At 42.5% G+C, this 24,399-nt stretch overlaps 1 protein-coding gene across 1 annotated transcript in view; it reads right to left on the bottom strand.

Annotated features, from left to right (window-relative positions):
- MFAP5 (microfibril associated protein 5) overlaps nucleotides 1–24,399 on the bottom strand; it is a 43,906-nt gene that overhangs the window by 8,326 nt on the left and 11,181 nt on the right. Inside the window, exons 2-7 of the mRNA XM_042455760.1 lie at nucleotides 16,035–16,097; nucleotides 10,149–10,193; nucleotides 9,743–9,781; nucleotides 9,015–9,038; nucleotides 2,589–2,676; nucleotides 61–134 (exon numbers count right to left, since the gene is read on the bottom strand). Of these exons, the coding sequence (XP_042311694.1) occupies nucleotides 61–134; nucleotides 2,589–2,676; nucleotides 9,015–9,038; nucleotides 9,743–9,781; nucleotides 10,149–10,193; nucleotides 16,035–16,095 (331 nt within the window). The 5' untranslated portion in view covers nucleotides 16,096–16,097. The remainder of the gene's footprint in view (nucleotides 1–60; nucleotides 135–2,588; nucleotides 2,677–9,014; nucleotides 9,039–9,742; nucleotides 9,782–10,148; nucleotides 10,194–16,034; nucleotides 16,098–24,399) is intronic.

Here is a 24,399-nt window from a genome sequence, read left to right as displayed (position 1 = left end):
CAGTTCCCAGAAACCCCCAGTCAGCATGTCCACTGACATTCCCTTGTCAGCTTTACTCACCCTGCATGGCTTCATCCTCTTTGCAAACAATACGAGAGCAGATCTCCTTATTTATCATGTACGTCCGACGGATACTGTCATCAGAAATAATTGCGGGTTGGGGAGAAGACAGAAAAAAGCAGAAGCAAAAGCCCATGAGAACCTAAAACTGATCTAGGCAAATAATTTGTGCAGAGGACATTGCTGACAAAGATGACCTTAAGACCTACTTAGAGGTTACATACAAATCTACGTAAATGAATCCAGAACAATTTTTCAGGAAGAGAAGCTGAGGTCCATTTGAGCATTTTTTGAGTAAGAAAGCAGTGAAAGGATGCTGGAAGTGAGAGAAAAGGGAAAACTAAAGACAGGTAAAAGGAAGTACTTTTTTGCACAATGCATAGTTAAATTATGCCCTGGTAGTGCAGTGGCTAAATGCCTATACTGCAGTCGTTCATCACAGACCACAAGGTTGTGAGTTCAATACTAGCCAGACTCAGCCTGGCATCATTCCAAGGTCACTAAATGACTACCCAGCTTGTTGAGGGCAATTGGTTTGCACATTGTAAACCGCTTAGTAAGTGCTTATGTGTACTGATAAGCAGTATGGAAATGTACTTCCCACTGCTATGTGCTGTGACAAGATGTGGTCACACTGTCAACTTGGATAGCTTTAAAACGGACTAAATATTCATGGTGGTGAGGGTTCCCAATAGTTGCTAATCAGAACCCAACTCAACACACCATAGGAGGAAAAGCAACTAGTAAATTTTAGAATAGAGAAGCAGAGAGTTATAAGACCATAACAAGAGACTTTCTAGATCAAACCAAGAGTCCATCCAGTCCAGCATTCTGCTCACACAGTGGCCAACCAGCTATCCATGGGAAGCCCACCAGAAGAACACGAGTGTAACTTCACAATTCCATCCTGCACTCTCTTGCAACTGATACATAGCCATTTAATGTTTCTGGAGGCTAGGTTAGTCCCGGCCTGGTCCCTCAGTAGCGGGCAAGGAAAACTAAAGTAAAGCTTAGGAATTGGTCAAGAACTGTGCTGTCACCTGGCTAGCACACCAGAATGAAGGGATTTGAAGAGAAGTGGAGGTCAGGCACAAAGGAGGAGTCTAAGGGTGGGATTCAAGGAGATAATAATAATAATAATAATAATAATAATAATAATAAGAAGAAGAAGAAGAAGTAGCATGAGTATCAGTCAGAATAAGAAGCAAGAACAAGCAAGTAAGTTACATAGAGGTGCTAGAACCTGTTTAGTTCCACCAATTAACAGATTTCAACTTGGAGTAGATGTAGCCTTGTCCCCCAGATCCTGCCCAGACCAAATGAAAACCTGAACAGCTTTCAACTGGTGAAAATTGTTTCATTCCTCAAGAGCCTCTGCACTGGCCAGGATACTCTAGGGATAGCTCAGAGGTTCCTGGCCCCAGAGCTGCCATGATCTCCCCCCATTACTTTGGCCCTCCATTCCAACACCAGACAACTGTATGTGTGTCCTGCTGTTCCACCTGGCATGGCTGCTGCCACACAAGGTGCCAAGTCTTGATCACATGGCTGGGCACCTCATTCTAACCTCAGGGCAAAGCAACCTACGGTGGCTGTGCCAAATGGCACAGCAGAACACACAAACTGTACAAACAGCTGCTCAGCATCAGAACAGAGGGCACTGGATCCTCTGGGATGATCTGGAGCTGCTGTTTTTTTTAAAAAATCTGGATTAACAACATAATATCCCAGTTTCGGTGCTGAACAGACCAGACATCATCTGGACTGTTCATACCAGACTCTGGGACTGGGTCCTGGGTCATCCAGACTCCCCATCGAGAAAATAAGAGAGGCCGATTTATTTGGTGCATGCAGATAGAGCCTTATTTATGCAGAGCTCAGTTTTTCTGGAGCTGGAGGCATGTAATGGCTGATCATGTCCACATCTTCTGATATTGGAGTTGGAGTCCCATAAGATCTTCATCATCTATGGTTTGGTGTTTTCTTCTGAAGAAAGAAAGCATCTGAGGAAGTAGACTTTAGTCTATGAAAGCTCATGTTGCCAACTTCTTTATTTCAGCTAGTCTCAAAGGTGCTACAAGATCTCTCTAAATACGGATTCTACAGAGTAACACAGCTATATTTTTGAATTCTACCTCTTAAGAAAAGTCACTTTTGATGGGTCTGTTTCAGACATGACATCATTTGTCCATTTGTCACCTTGCTAGATCCTCTCCATTCTGACCTGCTGATGTTGACTCATTACTAATGAAAAACGACGAGAAAAACTTGAATTGTGCATGTCCTCTTAAAAGTGATCTTCTGTAGTCTGAATTTACTTACAGTAGTTTAAGACTGGCTCATTTGTTGAGTGATATGTTTTGGTTCTGTTTGTAGTTTTGCTGTGTATCCAAAAAAAACAAAACAACAACCCCAAACTGATTGGCAAATGAAAAATAAACTGAAACAGAAGACAATGTAATCTGATCAAAGACGATCACATAGTTTGACAACGGAAGCCACAAACCACTTGGCTTCTTCTCCCTTACCTGGTGACACACAAGTAACTGATGCATTGCTTCACAGGCTTGCGTACTGAGTACAGACGTGTGCATGGAAATTGCTCTTCGTGGCACTCTGGAAGAAAGAAGAGACATGCTAATGCTACTGACCTTTCTGGACTTTGTGAGGTAGTTAAATCAATTGGAAGGAGACTCACCAAAAGTGGCTGCCAAGAGATCATATTAAAACCAGATGGGCATTTTCCTACCCAACACACTTATGAAAATTGGAACTGGCTTGTAATAATTTATATGGTTTTCTTCTTGCACTCTGAAATTCCATGCTATTAACATTATTTTCTGCGGAGTATTTTGCTCAACTGAACCAGACTATAAAATAAAAAAATTCAGAAAACCCAGAATGCTGGAATAGCAGATTTGTTGCTAAAAGAATAAATAACCAGTTGCTTAAGGTAGAGTTCTTTGCAGGGGGAATTAGTGATAGATCATGGGACAGCTTCTAATAGAACAGAGTAAGAGGAAGGGCCTAGGATCATAGTGGACTCCTCAAGGCAAGTGGTCAACCCATTGTGTGTGGCTGCAGTGAAGAAGGTGGCTTGTATATTAACAGGGAATTAAGAAGGAGTCTGAAAATGAAGTGAGTAATACAGTATTGTAAAATGCCTATTCAAATCGCACTTGGAACACTGTGCACAGCGTAGTTCATGATGTTTCAAAATGAGATTGTGGCAGAGAAGGGTACCCAATATTATAAGGGGCCTCAAGCACCTCCCATATGTGGGAAAGGTAATGGAAATTGTTTTTTGGTTTAGAAAAGAAAAACAGCAACTAGGAGGTATTAAAGTGATTTATAAAATTATACAGGGCAAAGGAGAAAGTGAGTAGAGAATCAACTAGGACTTAGGGCCATCCAATGAAGCTTAGTGGTAGGAGCCACAAGGAAGTACTGTATTTCTTTATACAACACATAGTTCTGCTGTGGAATTTGCTACTACAAGGCATGCTGATTGACATATATCTAGACAACTTGAAAATGCAATTAGAAAAATTCATTTAGGATTCAGGTACCAATGGCTACTGGCCATGATGACTATATTCTACTTTCACCCATCAGAGGCAACATACTTCTGAACAGTGGGAAACAAAAGTGGGAGAAGGCTCCCAGCCTTCATGGTTTTTGTGTTATTGAGCTTCCCAAAGACATCTGGTTGATCAATGTGGGAAAGGGGACTAGGATGGGGATGGGAAACTTTGGGCTCCACCTATGTTGCTTAACACTGTGACTTCCATTAGCCTTAGTCAGCACGGTGGGGATGGCAAGTGTTGCAGTTAAACAACATCGGGAGGATCACAAGATGTTCATCCCTTGGACTAGACAGATAGACCTTTGGTCCAGTCTACCAGGGTTCTTCTTACGTTCTGTTGTGAACCAATAGCAGCATTTATTTATTTAATTTATACCCCACTTTTCTCTCATATGGGACCCAAATTGGCTTATGCCATATGGTAAAATAAAGCCAAAACAGTCTAAAATACAAAAAAAAAAAAATTAAAAATTAAAACATTAAAAAACATTAAATACAATCCACTTAAAAACATTAATTTGGAACAGCTGAAAGCACATTAAACTGTTTACACATTAAAACCCAACACATCTGTTAAACACCTGAACCAGTTAAAAGCGGAAGACCCATTTACATAAGAAGATCAAGAGGAGGCCAGGCAAGCCTCCCTTGGCAGAGATTTCTATAGCTTGGTAGCAGCCATCAAGAAGGCTTTCTCCTGGGTCCTCACCAGCCATACCTGTGATGGTAGTGGGACTGAGAGAAAGCCCTCCCCTTAAGATGGCAAAATTGAGGTAGGCTCAGATAACCTGCACCTGGCTCAGGTAGCCAGCACTTTGAATTCTGCCTGGAAATGGATGGTTAGTCAGTGAAGTAGTTTCAGCAAATGAATTATATACTCCCTATAACTAACTGAAGTGTTTTGAAACTGCTGAAGTTTCCAAAGGCAGTCCTACACAGACTACATTACAGTAATCCGAACAGGATGAAATCAAGGCATGTGGTACTGTGGCCAGATCTGACATCTCAAGGAGTGGGCATAACTTTGTTGTTGTTGTGTGTCTCCAAGTCATTTTGGATTTATGATGATCCTAAGGAGAAGCTGTCATAGGGTTTTCTTGGCAAGTTTCTTCAGGAGAGGGGGTTGTCATTGCCATCTTCTAAGGCTGAGAGCGTGTGACTTGCCCAGGGTGAGTTTTTATGTTTGAGTGGGGAATCAAACCCTGATCTTCAGAGTCATAGTCCAGCACTCAAACCACTACACCACGCTGGCTCTCAGCGGGCATAGCTGACACACTAATTTTGTAGTGCCAGAAGAGTGATGTAGTGTTAATTGAATTGTTGTTGTTATCTTACCTGCCTCTGCCTATGGACTGAGAAGGGGAACAACAGATTAACAAATATACAACATCTGTCAAAAACACATATCAGTTTAAAAGAACAAATAAGACACATATGTATTAAAACAATCCACATTTAAAATTCACAATTTAAAAATAATCTGGAGGGGCCTGCGAGAAGACACTGGTCTTTAGTGTTGTTTTGAATTCGGACAGCTGTTGTATCTCTTCTGGCAGGCCGTTCCACAGTCTAGGGGCAGCTGAAGAAAAAGTCCTCCAGCTGACTGTTGCCAACCCAGTCTTGGCTGACTGGAGTAAATATCCCACAGAGGACCTAAGTATAGAGGATGGTTTATACAGAAGGAGATGATCCTCTAAGGAACCTGGACCCAATTTCATGAAGTATCCATACAATGATATGTGACATAGTACCTGTGAGCAACTATGAATGGGCCTGAAATCCTAGCCTCACCCTGTTTTGAGAGTTAATCTTTAGAGATGCTCAAAGCTAATGATATCCATATTAATACAGCACTGGAGCAGCACCTCATCACAGAACAGATGGATAACTCATACACAAAGCCTGAAAGGATCAAAGCCATCTCCTGATATATTTACAGTATATCAACCTTTCCTTCAAGAAACTTGAGGAGATTCCTGCTCCCTCTGGATCTGGACAGTAACTGATCCAACAATACCCAGTGGGTTTTATAGCTGAATGAGAATTCAAACTCAAAATTCTGGATGCCCTACTCTGGGGTCAGGCCCCTTACTAGTATGTATGTATCCTTGTGATTCATCAAAGTTTTTTTTTAATTTACAAAGCAAGAGGCTCACATGACTTATCATCATTCAAAGCAAGAATCGGCAACCTCCAGTGGTGAGCAAGACACACTGATCCAACTGAACCTACCAGGAGCTGCACCTTGTCGCCACACTGCCCAATTTGCTATCATGCCACCAGATTTCAATGGAATAATGGCAATCTCCCTGAGATCTCTTTTGAAAATAAGGCATGTGAGGAGCATATGGTTTTTTAAAAAACAGAATTGCTTCCAGGAGGCTTCTGAGAGCATCGATTTGATTTAAAGTAAGGCATAATCTTCCCAATGCCTTGTTTTCAAAGAAAATCTGGGAGGCTGCGGGTATGCTGCTGAAATATGTTACCATTGGAAAACTCAACAGTGGGGTGTGTGGAAAACGATTAATTATTAATGGTGAAGGCACAAAATAGTGTGTTATTTTCTTCCTGAATTTGCATGGTTACTCAGAAATGTAAGAATTAACTTGTTGAGTCAGAAAAAAGTTCTGTCTACTCCACCATCCTTTATAAGAATACTAATTACTAGTGATGGTCTACCAGAAAATGGCCGACTGCCCACTGACAAACTTCAGTCTACCTTCTGCCCACCCTTGCTTTATCTGGAGCTTATCACATGAATAATTTTTTGTGGGTTTGTTGGGCTATGTGGCCATGTTCTCGAACCCACAAAAAACTATGGATGCCGGCCATGAAAGCCTTCGACTTCACATTATCACATGAACTTTAAAACCATCTCAAATGTCCCAGGCTGGAGCCGGGATACAGAATGGAGGCGGGGATTATCGCATGCTAAATCGCTGCCTAATCACTGCCCGCCATTAACCTGGGTCCAAGCCGGGCTCCACCTGCACTCAGCCAGCACTTTTTTGAAGTCAGAAGCCTTCTAGCTTCTAAAAAGTGCTGTTGAAGTGCATCTGGAGCCCAGGCTGACAATGGGTGGCAATTAGGTGGCGATTTAGCATGCGATAATCCTTGTCTCCATCCCTAGGTCCTAGGGGCCCAGGATGCTTGAGATGGTTTTAAAATTAATGTGATAAGCTCCTTTGACTCATATATATGATGGTTAATCAAGAGGCCATTTAATCCAGATGAGATGAGTGGTCTGTTGTTCAGCAGATCTTGGGAATTCAGGAAAGATATTTAGACTGTGGCTATGCTCTCCCTAAAGTGCAGTGCACCCATGTCATACGTGGGTGCGCTTTACGCGGCTTTCAACATACATTGAAAGCTGTATGGGGAGAAGGGGCAGTGTGTCCCATAGGGACTAATGGGATGTGTGCCACCATGTGCACGAGCCCCATTAATTTAAATGAGACTAGAGCACAGGTGGAATTTGTTTTACGTGGGGGAGTCCGGAACGGATCCCCCATGTAAAGCAAGGAAGCACTGTAAATAGATTTGCAGTTTGAGGTGTTACCCCTTGATCTAGAGCTGCTGTTAGATGTTGAGATAATGACAGTGATCAGGAGTCTGGTTTGTTAGGTGCATACCTCCCTGAAAAATTTAGGCCTGGCCACAATCATTCATGACCAGACTACCTCCAGGGTAGACTATTACATTCCTTTCTACCTGGGCCTATCCTTAAAACAAGAACAGAAGTATGATCTATCATGCTGCTACTAGTTAGCTAGCAGTTAACTGGTTTATGGTCAAACTGTTGAGTTTTATGCCAGTTTTACTGTCAACTGGCTATTTGTTTCCTCTCCCAAATCAAGGTCCTGGGCCTTAGAGCCTTTAAAGTTCTAAGTCAAGGTGACCAGATGTCCTCATCGCAAAGGAAGACAAGGCCCTCAAAATGTAAGATGTTCCAGAACAATGGAAGACATGACCAAATAAAAGCTAAAAGCACTCATATAAATGTAAATTAATGCTTCTTTGGCTCAAAATAAAGGACATTTTGGAATTCCTCCTGGACAGAAGGCTGAAATGTAGGACATGTCCTGGAAAATGTGGACATCTAATCACCTTGTTCGAATTGATCTGGGAGTATGGTGTCTGTCACAGGAATCTATTCTTCATGAGGACATGCCCCTCTTCTGATCCCCTTCTTGTTGATCTGATCTGTCAGATGTTTCATCTATGAGAATGAAAGAAAGACCACCTCTAATCAAGACAGATCGTGGAGTATTCACTCAGGCGGGTTATAGACTGCCGCTTTGAGGCGGTCTGCTGCCACCACCGCTTGCTCCGTGCGGGAGCCGTAGCAGCCACACCGCGCGGCTCCCGCGCGGAGCAAAAAAGGAGCTCCAAAATGGAGTTCCTTCTTGCAGCGCCTCTATGATGTCACAAGGCGCCGCTGGCGCATTCGCGACATCATAGACGCCGCGACACGTCTGGACGCTATGCGTCCGATACGTAAACATGGCAGCCCCCATGTGGAAGGGGCACCGCCATGTTGTACATATGGCTTTTTTTTTTTTTTTTTTTTTTTTTTTTTTTTTTTCCCCTTCCTAACCCTAATACGTATTCCATACATATTTTTTGGCGGTCTGTAACCCGCCCTAGAGAAGTTTAGCTGCTCCCCATTTTTGCTCACTTTCCAGAACTTCAGAAAGCAACTTTTTTGGACTACAATCTCCAGAAACAACCTTGCCAGCATAGGATTCTGGGAGTGGTAATCAAATAGTAACTTTGCCCAGGTTTACTACTTGTAATCTTTCTTGCTCTGTTTTTATTGTTTTTTTAATTATTGTTGATTTATCACTTGATTATGCTTAATAATATTTTTTTGTACAGTGAGCCCTTGGTATCCACTGCATCTTGGTTCCCGGACCTCGTATGGATATCAAAATCCATGGATGCTCAAGTCCCATTAAATGCAATGGCATAGTAAAATGGTGTCCCTTATATAAAACAGCAACATCAAGGGTTTTTTTTGGAATTTTTAAAAAGTATTTTCAAAATGTGGATGTTTGAATCCCTGGATAAAAATATCCATGGATATGAAGGGTTGACTGTACTGTTTTATTGTAAGATGTTGTAAACTCTCATGAACTAATACTATGGCTAGGAAAGCAGGATATGTTTTTAATATATAAACAAATGAGAGAAGGAATGAATTATTGTATATCTTAAGTTGTGTTAAAAGCAGTGCCTGGAAGATGTGAAATCAGATCAAGGGCATACTACCAATGAATAAAATTAAGCCATTCAAGGTAATTAGTATTGATTGAATGGGGGAGGACACACTGGAGCAGAAAAGAATAAGAAGCAAAAGAAAACTTACCAGGAGAAGTTGTTGGACCATCAGCTGGAAATAAAACAGGAAAATGTTTGTACAAAATGGGCTATAAGCATTGTTGTTTCCCATAAAGGCAAAGGCAGAAGGAAATTAATTTGGTCTCATGCACCATGGGCTGCCAGGATTTGTTTCTAAAACCTGTTCCACAGCTTTGTGTTGTGTCACACATGTACCACAAATTCACTGGGTATAAGCAGAGCAGTTATTGACTATTTGTGTGACAATCAATGCCATTTGCTTTATCCAGTAAAATGTTTGACATGTGATACTTAGTAGAACATGGTCTGACAATCAATTATGGCTCTGCACCACAACATATTAAATTTAACAAATGTTTGATGCCTGACATGCAGTGGTGTTCAATTTTGACATCTGACATGAGATTCTTCACCATGTGTGATGACTGCTTACAATCAGGTGACTGTAATTCTAATGCTTTTGAATTTCAAATGCTGACATAACCTTTAACATTATGAAAATAAATTCAAATTTTAAGCAAACTCCATATTAGGGTGAATTTTGATATGTCTGAATATTTACTTCTGCTTAAATTACAGTCTCAGCAAGATCAAGTCTTCTTGCCCTGATATGAAGCTAAGCAATCTTCTGACTTGCATCAAAGAACCAATTCAAAGACGACGGTAGCATGTCAAAGTGTCTTTTCTTGCCTTAGAGGCAACATGTCCATCATGTGCAGCAAAACACATGCTTACCTTTTTCATCTGCTACTGTTTCCCCAGGATCAGCCGCACCTAGAGGGAGAAGACAAAATGTCACCACAGAGTATGTGTGTGTACCTGTGAGTGCAAGTGACACAAAGATGGCATGGACAAAAATGGGAAGGAATAAAGCAAAGAATAAAGGGATCCATAGTAGACATGTCTTGGAAAACTCATTCTGCATACCAGGTGGACATAAACCCTGGTCTTCTACATTCCACACAGAGCACCAACCAATGCAGGCTCACTGGTTAACTAGATCTGTATAGCAGCTGCATTTGTAAACTTGGGTTTGTTTTATTCATCAAGGTGCATTCTTTTTAAAAGAATCTTAGTAATAAACCTAAAATACACTGTACATGGCCCTGATTCTAGAGACAAACATGGTGAAAGAACTCACCCACATCATCCACTGGGTCATCTGTTGGGTCTTGATTTAGCACTCCTGGGGGGGAAAAAGAGGCAGCAGGCATGTCAGCATTGGTTGGTCCATACACAGCTAGATACTTTTAAAGCTGCTCTGGCTCAAGTCAAACCCACTAAGGGGTTGTTCCCATTGGTTTATACTCTGTGCTACAAATCGAATCCAAGGTACATCGTTCCTATTGGAAACCGAATTAACTCTAGAACAGTTCTAGAGCAACCCGGAATCGTTCCCACTAAAATCCACCCACTCCCTCCTTTCTTACACCCACACACATTTTGTTTCTCTCTGGCAAGTAGTGATGTAAAGAATTCTCGTCACTATGGGTTAAATCTATGAGATCTTTGTTATTCGATGCTTCCATACTCTTGGAGCTCTTTGAAACAAGGAGTAAGAATTTTTCTTTTTAATCACTTGCAAATGAAGTGAAAGTCCAAGACCTTTGAAATAACAATTCAATAGGCAGGATTGTGTATTTTGCATAAGTAAAGTAACCATTCAGACTTGGTGTTATCAGAGGAATTTACCAAAGGCTTATGTTGGCTATTGCCTGTTGCTTTGTTATGGTGATGACCTGCAAATGCTGCCTTGGTTTTGTTACATGCATCTAAAGTAAGCATTTTCAAGTTAAAGCTACATTTTATTTTATTTTATTTATATCCTTCCTATGTCCTGATATAGGGACTCAGGGTGACTATAAACTTACATGTGCTGTGCTGGGTGCGTTCAAGTTGGAGAAGACTCCAAGGCTCAATCAGTTCAACTCCTTTTTATAATACCATTTTATAATTTTAAAGTATAATGAAGTGGCATTTTCACGAGTGTTTGCTTAAAAAATAATTTAAAAATCTGCCAGTTTTCCCACCATATTCCTAAATAAAAAAATCATTTCTAATACACCCTGAAATATTCCACTGTCTTGGACACACACTGCTGAAAGTACCATGATAATTTAATTTGTTTTATTTATATACCGCTATTCCAAAGATCATAGCGGTGAACAGCAAGTAAGCTAATTTGCCCCCAACAGTCTGGGTACTCATTTTAGCGACCTCGGAAGGATGCAAGCCTGAGTTGAGCTTGGGCCCTTTTTCTGGTCTTGAACTCGTAACCTTGTGGTTTCGAGTGGAAATGCATCTCAGGCCAGGAATACTGGGAGCTGCAGTCTAACAACTGGAGGGGTAACTTTGCCTACCCCAATCAACTCTCTCTCTCTCTTCTTCCTCCATTTGGTTTCCAACTCACGGCAACCCCATCATGGGGTTTTCTTGGTAAGATTTGTTCAGAGGGGGTTTCGTTAATGAAAGCAGAGTGACATCCTCCTTTTCCAGGATATGCCCTACATTTCACCCTTCTGTCCAGGAGGAATTCTAAAATGTCCCCCATTTTGAGCAAGACTAAAAAGCATGTGTTTAAATTTATGTTAGTGTTCTGAGCTTTTATTTGGTAGGGACCTATATTTTTCTTGAATGACCTACATATTACAGTGTCTTGTCCTCCTTTGCAGTTAGGATGTCTGGTCATCATGACTGAAAAGCCTCTCTTCGATCTAAAACCAGGGTGACCAGATGTCCTCCTTTCCCTGAACATTTCAACCTTATGTCTGAGGTCTTGGAGGAATTGCAAAACGTCCTCTATTTTGAGCCATAAAACCTGTCCTTGTGTCATCCCAGCAGGCAAGCAAGAGGTAGCTCAATAGCTTTATTACTGCTTTGGCTGATGCTAAGGGCTTGCTACTTGCAGGCTGTAGAGAAGACTGCCACTAATCATGTGGTGGTTTGTTTTGTGTTTTCTGATGAAGATGTGGAAAGGAAAGGCGGGTCTGGGTTGTTGAAGCAGATCAGCAGTACCAATTTGGGTTGAGGATGAACCACGAGGGGTGAAAGACCAAATGGGAAAACTACAAATAAAAGTAATAATTGAAATGTACGAGCTTATCCCATTAACAAATAGGCTGGTTTACCTCTTCCGGCTTGAATTCAGGATCCAAGATGCCTCCCGAATGTTATCATACCTAAATCGCCGCCTATCTAACTGGGATGCTGCCACTCGGATGCATCCCAGGTAAAAGCCTCCCTCAACCGGCCAATTTTTGAAGTCGGAAACTCCCTGATCCTGAATTCAAGCCAGAAGAGGTAAGACGGTTTATTTGTTAATGGGATAAACTTCGTAGATTCAGTCAAGGGTTTGTTGCTAGTAAAATAATAATGTTAAGCCTTTGTCTTGCTCAGAGTTCTATAAGTATCTTGCAAGCCAACAAGGCATTTAAACAAAAGTAAAGTCATCAGAAGAATATGGTTGAGTCCATAATAAAATAGAATATATTTAATATAAACCATATGGAAGTTTATTAGTGTTTTTAACTTTTTATGTGGTCGTGTCCTCTATTTTTCTTGAAAGCCCTACATGATTCTATGATTGCATATATTTTGGGGTGTCTTGTCCTCCTTTGTCACCCTATCTGAAATAGCCCTCCAGGGTTCAAAATGTGGCAAAACTGCCCCTCATGCATTGACAAAAAAACATTTGGGGTATAGAGGGGATGGATGACTTGAGGGCTGCATGTTGACCATGAACCTCACATGATCCAATCCTGACCTAAAGAAAGGAACACAGGAGAGAGGCTGCCTCCATATGAAGCTTTCCTTGTATAATCACCCTGCCTCACCCACATTTTATGTGCAACATCTTCAGTTTTAACCCTCCTCCATGTTTTCCCATCACTTCTTCTGTCTTACATTTTCCCATATAGGGTGGTTCTGGACCAGGCTCCCACCACTCAAAATTAAAATGCCTTGTGCAGTTATTCCATCCACTTTTTCGTAACAAATTTTTCCCCTGGCGAGGAAGGAGGAGGGGAAATAAAGTTAAGAGAAACTATGAGAGTACTGATCAGGACTGCAACAGAAGTAATGACATCTGGATCTCCTGTAAATGTCCATGAAGGAGTCACTGCAAAAGCTTCATCTGGATGCACCCAGTAGGGAAAAGATGGCACTGATACACAATGACTTTTGACTGATAGTGCTAGAAATCTCTACCTGCAAGCACCCAGTGAAACAATGTACCTCACTGTGGGCATATACCCCAAACATCTATTGAGTTTACCGTATATCAATTTAACTGCCATAGAATCATAGAATAATACAGTTGGAAGAGACCGCAAGGGTCATCCAGTCCAACCCCCTGCCATGCAGGAAATTACAATCAAAGCATCCCCGACAGATGGCCATCCAGCCCCTGTTTAAAGACCTCCAAAGAAGGAGACTCCACTACACTCCAAGGGAGTTTGTTCCACTGTCGAATAGCCCTTACTGTGTCATGGCCAGCCAAGATCAGCTCTTGGAGGATGAGGAGGAGGATGAGCCTCCTCCAGAGCAAGGGCTGATTGAGGCAACACCAGGTGCTGTTCCTGCCCTGCCAGGTCCCAGCTGTGATCCTCCAACCCCAGAGGAGGAGGTTCAACCAGGTCCTAGTGCCGAAGAGAGACCTTCTATGGTACCACTGCCTAGTGGGGACTCTGGGGACGAAGCTTGCATGCAGGTGCCTTCTTTCAAAGAGAGAAGAGCTGAGAGTGCTTGCAGGCGCAGATCACAGAGAATTGCCGAGAGGCAATTAGCCAACCAGCCTCAGGTGGCACGAGGGAGAGTTTCCCTTACTTAAGTGGGAGAGAGACTAATGCTGGTTGCTAGAGTTTATTGCATGATCTCTCGGCGTGATTGCTGCTAGCACTAGCTCCTAGTATCTGGATTCTTTGTTACCTTGACCTTGGACCGGACTTCGTTATCTCTTGGCTGTTTTGACCTTGGACTGTTTGACCAACGTTGTTTCTCGGTATCCTGACTTCGGCTTGACTCTTGGAACGTTTGGACTTCTGGAATTCTGAACTCGGCTTGTTTTCTCGGACTGCTCTCAGACTGGTTCCTTGCAAGGTCTGCTTTACTTTCACTTCCACTGTGCTAAGGCTCTGTTATCAGCTACTGTCAAGTGTCTGCTGGCAGCATTCCCGGACATACTGTCAGGAAGTTCTTCCTAATTTTGAGGTGGAATCTCTTTTCCTGGAGCTTGCATCCATTGCTCCGGGTCCTAGTCTCTGGAGCAGCAGAAAACAAGCTTGCTCCCTCCTCAATATGACATCCCTTCAAATATTTAAACAGGGCTATCATATCACCTCCTAACATTCTCTTCTCCAGGCTGAACATCCCCAGCTCCCTAAGTTCCTCATAGGGCATGGTTTCCAGACCCTTCACCATTTTAATCTCCCTCCTTTGGACATGCTCCAGTTTCTCAACATCCTTTTTAAATTGTGGTGCCCAGAACTGGACACAATATTCCAGGTGGAGCCTGATCAGAGCAGAATATAGTGGCACTATTACTTCCCTTGATCTAGACACTATACAGCCTAAAATTGCATTGGCCTTGTTAGCTGCTGCATCGCACTGCTGACTCATATTCAACTTGTGGTCTACTCATGTTCAACTTGTGGCCATAACACTCCCTTCTCTCAAAATAATCATGGGAATTATAGATAAGGCTAGGAATTCAGGGGCTGGATTCATTGCTTTCTTGCGAAACAGATTCCACAGGAAGAGATTATCACTTTTAAAGCCAGTACGTATAACATAGAAAGGCCCACAGAAAAGAACAGTTAAACAGAGTCAGATTTAATCAGCTGCATGTCTGTACTGCAGACATGTAATTGGCTGCTGCCACACTGGAGAAATAAAGCAGTTTGACAAAACTTTAAGTGCCAGGACTCAATGCTATATAATTCTGGGATTTGTAGTTCAGGGAGATATTTACCCTTCCCGTCAAAGAGCTCTGGTGCTTCCACCAATCTAGAAATACCAGAATTCCATAGCATTGAGCCATGGGAGCTAAAATGGTGCCAAATTACTGTACCTTATTTCTGCAGTGTGGAGTTGGCTTGGTTTTAACCATTTTTTTAACCTGGCAAAATTCACCTCTGGTGTTTTGCCAATTTTCAAAACTTCAGGAGCTTTGAGCTGGACCAGTGACAAACTCTTACAGAAAACATTACATAATTTAACACTGTTTTAATATCCCTGAATGTATTTCAAAAGTAACAGTATGCTCTTTAAGATATTCCAAAACTGGTGTATTTTATTTTCAAAGCAGGTGCTTCTACAAAGCGCAGCCCATTTCCTCTGAAGCTGAAACTGGCTTAACAGGAAGGCTGCCAGTAGTGGCTTGAATTTTGCAAGAAGCTCCTTCATCTTCATATAAAAGATCTTAGGTTCCCCCCGCCGCCACCACCCAACTTAGGTTTGATAATGAGAAAAGGCCCTATAGTCCACTGGAGACTTCAAAATGATGGTTCTTAAACAATTTAAATCAAATAGTTAAATTAAATGTGAGGTAGCAAAAAACCTACTATGTTTTTTGCGACGTTGGCCTGTTACAGACTGCCAAAATAAAGCTGCTTCGGGTCTCTTTGGAGGTATGCTGTTTAAATGATGCATGCACCTTAAGAATCTGGAAGCTGCACCAAAGCTGCACTCCAGTGCTTAGGAATGGAGTGTTGCTTTGGCGTGACCTCCGGACTCTTAGGACCCATGCATCATTTAAATAGCATACCTCCAAAGAGACCCGAAGCAGCTTTATTTTGGCAGTCTGTAACAGGCCATAGTGACAGCCTTGCTCTCTTCTGTGCCTCTCTTTCTTGGGAGTATCTCTTGTCTGTGCTGTACCAAACCCTTTCCAGAGCCTAAGGAAGTTAGTTGTTTCAGACTACAAATCCTCCAACCAGCATGGCCAGTGGCAGGATAGTGGCTTCTCAACATACACACTCCAAAGAAAATAAAAGAAACCTCTGACATGGCTTCCGTAGGGCAGACTCACCACATGGCAGGACAGCAAGGGCAATGAGACACAACAGCATCTGAGCTCTACCGGCCCTCATCCCTGCAAAACGAGGCGAAAAAACAAATTATACAAACAAGAGCTCCTTCCACATTTCTCGCAAATGCTTCTCTTCCACCGATGGATATACAACAACAATTGCCTTCTCCCTAATCTTCCTACTCTTTGCAGCCACTGGCCTAATTTGCTCAAGCTGCTTCGCCTGCAATCCAAATGATCCAAGTGGAGCATAGCCCTGTATTTGTTCACCACTTCACCTTCCTTTCCAACCCAAGCTTCTGTCTATCCACTCTCACTCACCAACTGCACCAGTTGTATCCTTCAAAAAGCCAGCCTTGAAAAATGGCTTTTAGGAACCCAGCACTTTCCACTCACTGTTATCCAGGGGCTCTGTTCCTTCCTACTGCTCACAGTGTCTTTTCCCCCTTCAACTGGTCCCCTGTTTTGGCCAGAGTACGAAGCCGCTCCCAATCCCGGCAAATGTTCCTCTTTGGCTTGTCTTCAAGAAAGAAGTAGTAGGATTTGCTGCCATCATTCAAATGGAATGAGGAGAAAGGGGGGTCAGAGAAGTGTCCCATGACCTCATTCCAAAGTTTATTGTAACTCAAGTGGAATTGGTTCCTCCTATTCCCTTTGGATGGAGAATGGCCAGGGATGGAGTCCCACGGCCTGCCCTACATGCTTGTCCTGTCCCATTCTGTCCTCAAGAGGATGAACCATATCTCCCCATCTCAACCTGCCATTTGTCCCAGAAAACCTGGAAAATCCTGGATTGAAGAGACTAAAACATGTCCTATGAGGAATGACTTAGGGAGCTAGGGATGTTTAGCCAGGAGGAGAGAAGGTTAAGCGGTGATATGATAGCCCTGTTTAAATAATTGAAGGGATGTCATACTGATGCGGGAGCCAGCTTGTTTTCTGCTGCTCCAGAGAACAGGACCCGGAACAATGGATGCAAGCTCCAGGAAAAGAGATTCCACCTCAACATTAGGAGGAACTTCCTGACAGTAATGGCTGTTCGACAGTGGAACAAACTCCCTCAGAGTGTAGTGGAGTCTCCTTCCTTGGAAGTCTTTATACAGACGCTGGATGACCATCTGTCAGGGGATGCTTTGATTGAGATTTCCTGCATGGCAAGAGGTTGGACTGGATGGCCTTTGTGGTCTCTTCCAACTCTATAATTCTATGAAATAGTAAATCATGGATTTCTCCTTTGTCACAGGTTAAAATGTCACTAGGTTAAAATTTGACAGTGACAATGAAGCAGAGAACCATGCAAGAAGATTGGTACTGGTGGGAGCCTCATCCCACCTTGCAAGTTCCAGTTGCTCCTGCACAGGGGTAGCATTGCCACCTTATTATTTCATTCCCTCTCCCTTCCTTTGACAAGCCCAGAAGATTGGAAAGGAGAGGAAGTGAGGAGAGATGGCCTTGTGTGATGATTGTGTTGGCGGCTTGAGCCTAGGGCTAGGCAGCGGGGTGAGACTTTGCTTCCAACACCCTTGAGAGAGCAAAGGGAGTCCTTTTCCTTTACTCTTAGAGGCTATTTGGAAGCCTCCCTCTCTTCACCCCAGCCTGGGGAGAGACCTCTTAAATTGGTATTGGTACTGAGCTTGAAGCATAATGGTAGAAAAAGTGCAATGATTAATGTGTAGAATTTGCATAATCAGAATAATTTAGACATTATACAAATTAGATGCCCAGATATGAGGTAATGGAATATGGCAACCCTAACTAGATAGTTTTTGTGGTTCCTTATGAGTCTATTAAATAAATAAATGTTAGCTCCAGAAAGCAATATCATCCACACATGATGGCAGGGTACCGTAGGCCAACTGCTACAGAGACAGTTCCCTCACATTCAGAGTAAACAACCAGAAGATGTAAGCAAAACCACTGACTACAATTGGTGCCTCTATTAGGTGGCCACAAAAAAATAGTCCCCTGCTATTTCAACAGGTTAGGGACCAGAGCACGGCCAAAAAGTGGAACCCATATTACTGTATATTATATTATTGTATAATCACATATCGAATACCTGTACAATGCTATCAGTAAACAATGACACCACAATTTACTTCTACAATGTACAGACTGACCAAATAGATGATGCAAGTTGGAGGGGGGAAGCAGTGCAAGGCACACTCTTTTCATCCAGTCTGTGTACTATATACTGTAGAAGGCGTTGTGTGCTTATAATGCAGCACTGTTCAAATATTCATATTTATATTTGTGTTCATATTTGTCAAAAGAGTTGACCATGCATCAAATAGATGGGTTCAGATAATAATGTAATGGTGTTGTATGTGTTGTATGGGTCCCAGCTTGGGAGAAAGGCGGGATAATAAATAAATAAATAAATAAATAAATAAATAGTGTTGAAAGATCAGATTGTCAAAAAGCGATCTGTCGAAAAATGAGGGACGTCTGTTTTCTTTCTTATACAGCACAGTCCTCGGCTTCATGCACCCTAGTACGGCACCATGTGTACTGTACCTTAGGGACCACTTTAATGGCAGGTTTTGTGCAATGTTGTGTGAAATGGTTATGCGTAATTATGCAATTTTTCTGGGATATTCATGGGATAAACTCCTGATCTCCTTCATGTGATAAACTCCACAGACTTGAGTCTACTTCCTCAGATGCATGTGGTGGAGTGGAAAACCCAGGGACAGACCTATATAGCAGTCTGTGTGAGAATGTCTATAGAAATGCACAACTTTGTGGGTGTGGAGAGGAGGTGACAAGTTCAGTTTTAAGGATGGTCACTGAGGGACAAAGGAAGAAGGATGTTGTCTCAAAGCAAGGTTAGAAGATAACAATATGAATGAGTATATGTGGGAGCCAAAAATGCATCTGAAGAAGTAGGCACAAGTCTGTGGAAGCTCATGTTACCACCTTCTTTCTTTCAGTTAGTCTCAAAGGTGCTACAAGATACCTTTGCATACTGATTTTCCAGACTAACAAATTGATTTTAGTTTTTGAATACTCCTCCCAAGAAAGATTTAGCTAGCTAAAAGGTATAATTCCTTTAAAATTCTGACTGAACCCCAGAGTGGATCCATCTCTCAGTGACCTGGAAGCCACCAGCCACCAATGGAAGACATGGCCAAGTTAGGCCACCTTTGATATGCTTTTAAATCCAAAACTTTACATTCTGGTACCTAGTGCTTCATTGTCACTACTTTTTCCCCCATGGATGACTGCACTGATTAGCATCTTAACTGTTCCCATCTTGTTCCTAGAATTAGAAACCTCTCAGTGACGCATGCCGAGGAGGTGGCTACTCATTCCTCACGGGTTGGAGAGACCAGGATGCATAGGAGAGGCAGCCCTGGAATAAAAGATTCTCAATGGCTCTAGAGACCTCTGGCAGATGGAAAGCCTGGGAGTCTTCCAATCAGCTGGCAAAGGGTGGGATGACATCAGTCCAGAGTCCACAAGCCAGATGCTTAGAAAGCTAAACATCCTCCCTTTTGCTGGCTCCTTGGATCTGGGTGGGAGTGAGCCCTAGGGACTTGGACTGCATGCTAGAGGCGGAGAGAGGAAAGGACAGAATGTGCAGGTTGGGTGGGGAAGGGAGCCTTCTGTGTTTAATTTTGCTTCTCTTGCAGCTAAACACAGCTGAAAACATGCACATGTGGTGGGGGAAAGGGAAGGAGAAGAACAAGTCACATACCGTTTGCAGCATCTCTCTACTTGGCTTGTTCCTTCAGTCTAAGGCATCCCAAATAGATGGGTCCTGCAAGATCTCTCCCATTTGGATCTGGAGGACATGCCAGCCCTAAGAAGAAGACAGCACTTTCAGCTGTGTCTTCAAAGTTTGCAAAGTGACATAGGTCTGACCTGCATGGCAGTATTAATGCAGTTTCAAACCACTTAAACTGTCATGGCTCAATGTTATGAAAACCCGGGATTTGTAGTTTGAGACATTTAGCCTTCTCCATCAGAGCGCTCTGGTGCCACAACAAACTACAAATCCCAGGTTTTCACAGCACTGACTCGTGGGAGTTAAAGCCGTGTCAAAATACATGACCTCCCATAGCCTCTACTGCCTCTACTCTATGGTCTAATATTATTTATTGTTATTATTTCTGCAGATTCAGTCAAGGGTTTGTTGCTAGCACAGTGCAATTTTAAGCTTTGTCTTGCTCAGAAGATAATTTAATGAAGATAAGTTCATTAAAAAAATACATCTGAGTATATAATAAAATCTAGTATATGTAATAGAGCTATAAATAAACCATATGAAATGAATGTATGTTTATATGGGTGTTTTTTGCTTTTATTTTGTAATACTCTACATTTTGTGGTGCCTTCTCCTCCTATGAGGTTATGACATCTGTTCACCCTGAGCTCAAACCACTACACCACACTGACTAGCAAACAAAACAAAACCCTTGGGTTTCTCTTCCTGAGAGCCTTTCACACCCCACAATGATAGCACTATATGATTGCACTTGAATTGTCATGGCTACATCCTGTGGAATCCTGGGATTTGTAGTTTTGTCAGAGGCCCTAGAGGAGGAGCTCTCTGGCCTAAATTACCTTCCCTAAATTACAGACACCAGGATTCCATACCATGAAACAGATAAGGGGGAATCATAATGCTATAGTTGCCTTCCTTTGAGGCTGAGAGCATGTGACTTGCCTAACATCACCAAGTGGTTTTCCATGGATAAGCAGGGATTCAAAACCTGGTCTCCAGAGTCATAGTCCAATGTTGAAACCACTACACTACAATGATGTTCTCTATCTTGTCTAGAATGAACAAGTACACAATGTTGCCATGACTCATGACCCATAGCAGACACTGGAGGGCACTGCACCACAGCGATTAAAACCAGGCACACTTTCAACCAGCCTCCATTTACACTGCATGCTTCTTTGCAAGAAAGGAGTCGAGGCTCATTTGCTAGAGATTCTAAATAAATAATAATAACAATAATAATAATAATTATTATTATTATTATTAATACCCTGCTTTTCAGCCAAGGCTATCAAAGCGGCTTACAATTTGTTAATTAGACATTAGACATTTCCCTGCCCTCAGGCTTACAATCTAAAAAAGACAAGACACAAAAGGAGAAGGGAATGGCACGACCTTAGACCAGTGTTTCTCAGACCGATGCTGGTCTGCAATCAGATGCAAGCCTATGGGGAGTTTCTGGAATGGTATATAGACCTTGAAATGCAAGGCAGGAAAATGCAGGTTCCAAACATCAGATAGGCTACCTTAGACTACAACCACCTACCATTATTTGGATTGTGGTATTAGAAACCTTCCATTCCTCCCACCTTATACGCTTTTCATAGGTACCTTATAAATATGTAAGGTTTGGAATTTTCAAAATACAGTCGGCCCTCCTTATCCACGGACTTTTCTTCCATGGATTCAAACATCCACAGCTTGAAAATATTTGTTTTAAATATAAATTCCAATGAGCAAATCTTGATTTTCCATTTTATATAAGGAACACTGTTTTACTATGCCATTGTAATTAATGGGACTTCTGCATCTACAGATTTTGTTATCCATGGACGGTCTTGAAACTACACCCCAGCAGATACCAACGGCCCACTTTAGGCATTTTCAGGGGACTTCAAGATCAAGACTAAAATAATTGTGTTTTTGAACTGCAGCAAGCCTGGTCTCAATACAGGCCCTTCTCCTGCTGCTGCTCCTTCTCCTCCTCTTCCTGTGCCTTCAAGTCCTTCCCACCTTATGGCAACCCTAGGTAAACCTATCACAGATTTTTCTCGGGCTTAGAATGTGTGCCTCACCAAAGTTCACTCAACAGGATTCCATGGCTAAGGGGGGAATTGAACCCTGGTCTCCAGATTTGTAGGCCCGTTACAGACAGGCCTGAAAATACAGACTGGGTCCGTATTAGGGTTAGAAAGGGGTGTCACTTCCTGACGCCCCTAACCCTAGTACGGACCCAGTCCGTACAAAATGGCGGCGGCCGTTCCACACGGCTGCCGTCATTACATCACAACCGCGCTGCCTCCAAACAAGGCGGCGCAGACGTGACGTCTTTGCGCCGCGTGAGGACGCCAAGAGCGCCCTTTCCGCGGTGCAAGAAGAAGCTCCAAAACGGAGCTCCTTCTGGGGTTTGCATCGCTGGGCGCAGCCTTTACATGGCTGCGCCCAGTGACGCAGAGGAAAAAGGGGCCAAGCGGCCCCTTTCTCCTCCTCCCTGCCATCACCGGGTGTCCTTGGGGCTTGAAGCCCCAAGGACACCCCTTTCCAGGCCACGGGGAAGCGGCCTTCAAAGTGGCGGATCGAGGCCTTGGAGGCTGCCGGTCTGGCACCTGAGGCCCCGATACAGCAGGAAAAGGGGCGGGTGCAGGCTGCCCCAAACGGGCGGTCTGTAACCCGCCATAGTTCGACATTTAAATGACTACACCACATTAGCTCTTACCTATGGCTTTCTTATTCAAAAACCCGCTGATATAGGAGGATTTTATTTTCTCTCCTCCTGCGGAAGGGGGGGGGGATGAGTTAATTTTGCTTATCCTCCCCCTCCCCTGCTGCCTACTCTTTCTTCCACTTAATACACCTTTTCTTTCCTGTCTGTACCTTTAATGCTAAAATAGTAATTGGTCTATACCTGGGAAAGTGCACTACTTTGCATTTATGTGATATTATTACACAGGCCATTCAGAAGAAGGAACAAGAAGCTATCAGTTGTGTGATGAACTCCAATGGAATGAAGGTAAGCTCTCTTGATCAGTTAAATAATTTGATTCAACTTTATACACTTCAGCATTAATAACATCAATCCTTAATTCTCCAGATTATTGGTGTGACCTAAAATATCTTTTACTCTTCAGTAGTCTCCCAGAAACCCCAACTCAGGTTTGTTTTTAAAATAACCAGTATTAGCCAGATGCAGTCTGGGGATTATTTGCTATTAGCTGTGCCCGATGCTTTTATGTTTTCTGTGTCTTCATTTGTGTCCAAGAGCTTTAAGTAAAAATTGCACAGATAACAGTCAACTGCTTCTGCTCTTCATTGCAACTTCATCTTCAAGTTACTCATAAGGTACCCTGAGTTAAGTTACATATCAGTGATTAGGCATTAATGAGCTGCTGTACAATGTCAGAACGACTGGTGTGAATAATGTAACAACTCTGTGCACAGCTCAAGGCTATGTAGACAAGGTGACCATTCTTTGGCCGCAAAACTCATTCAACTTAATCCCCACAAAAGAGATGGTTTTACAGTCCCCAACACCATGGATATGAGGAGAGATAATCCTTAAACTGCTTGGTCTTGTAGAGCCCCTTCTTTTCCAAGCATAGTTAATTTCAAACTGAAATACATGTTAAAAATGGGAGCACTACCATTTAACACCGGACCATGGAAACTAGTCATTGGAAGGAAACCCACTGGATGACTTTGGGCAAGTCACACACTCGCAGTCTCAGAGCATTAGCACTATCGCAAATATGTGAAAGGCAATCACATTTCAATAGTGCCATTGAAAATCCGTCATTAAACCTTCTGGAAATAAATTGAATACCCCAGTCCCCCCAGTGTGCCATTTGGCTTCCTATTTTACACCTGTGAGTCACAGGAGAGTTCCTTAGTGGCGAGAGATTACCCATTTTTTCCTCTCCAATCACAGCCCCTTCTTTTGAGGTGTAGAATGTAAAAGTGCTATTTTACCATTCGTCAATCATTAATGCCCCATTATTTGAGACACCGTGTGAAAGTAAGTGTTGCAGTTTCACCATTGTATCGTTCTTGCTAAATAACGACAGAATACTGTAGCATTATTAAAGTGTAAATAGTCCTTATGTGATCATAAAAATCAATGGATTCAAATTGCAAAACAAGAGATTCCACCTAAACATTAAGAAGAACCTCCTTACTATAGTATCTATTCAACAGTGAAATTGACAGCCCTGGAGGGTGGAGTACTCTCCTTCTTTGGAGGTCTTTAAGCAGAAGTTGGATGAGTGCAAGAGTGCATTAGTTTTGTATTCCTGCATTGACAAGGATTAATCTGGAATCTCAGAGGAGGTTTTTCTGGTTCCTTCCTCTGAAATCCAGGATTTATATAGCCCTTGTTGTCCCTTCCAGTTATATGATTCAAAGGAGGAGGAGGAGGAGGAGGCGGTGGCGGCAGCGGTGGCAGCTAGACTTCAGAGGAAGAAAGTAGCAAAACCTCCTCTGAGTACGCTTTGCTTCAGAAAATCCTACGAAATTCATAGGGGCAACAGGTGAATTGAAGGCACACACACACACACACATTAGCTGATACGTTTGAAACAACAGTCAAAACAGTCAACAGTCAAAACCAACAAAAAGTAAATTAAAACAAAGATGAAGTTG

Source organism: Sceloporus undulatus, chromosome 2, assembly GCF_019175285.1.
Source record: "Sceloporus undulatus isolate JIND9_A2432 ecotype Alabama chromosome 2, SceUnd_v1.1, whole genome shotgun sequence".
In the NCBI taxonomy this organism is placed as follows: Eukaryota; Metazoa; Chordata; class Lepidosauria; order Squamata; family Phrynosomatidae; genus Sceloporus; species Sceloporus undulatus.
This window is presented reverse-complemented; position numbering and strand designations above follow the sequence as displayed.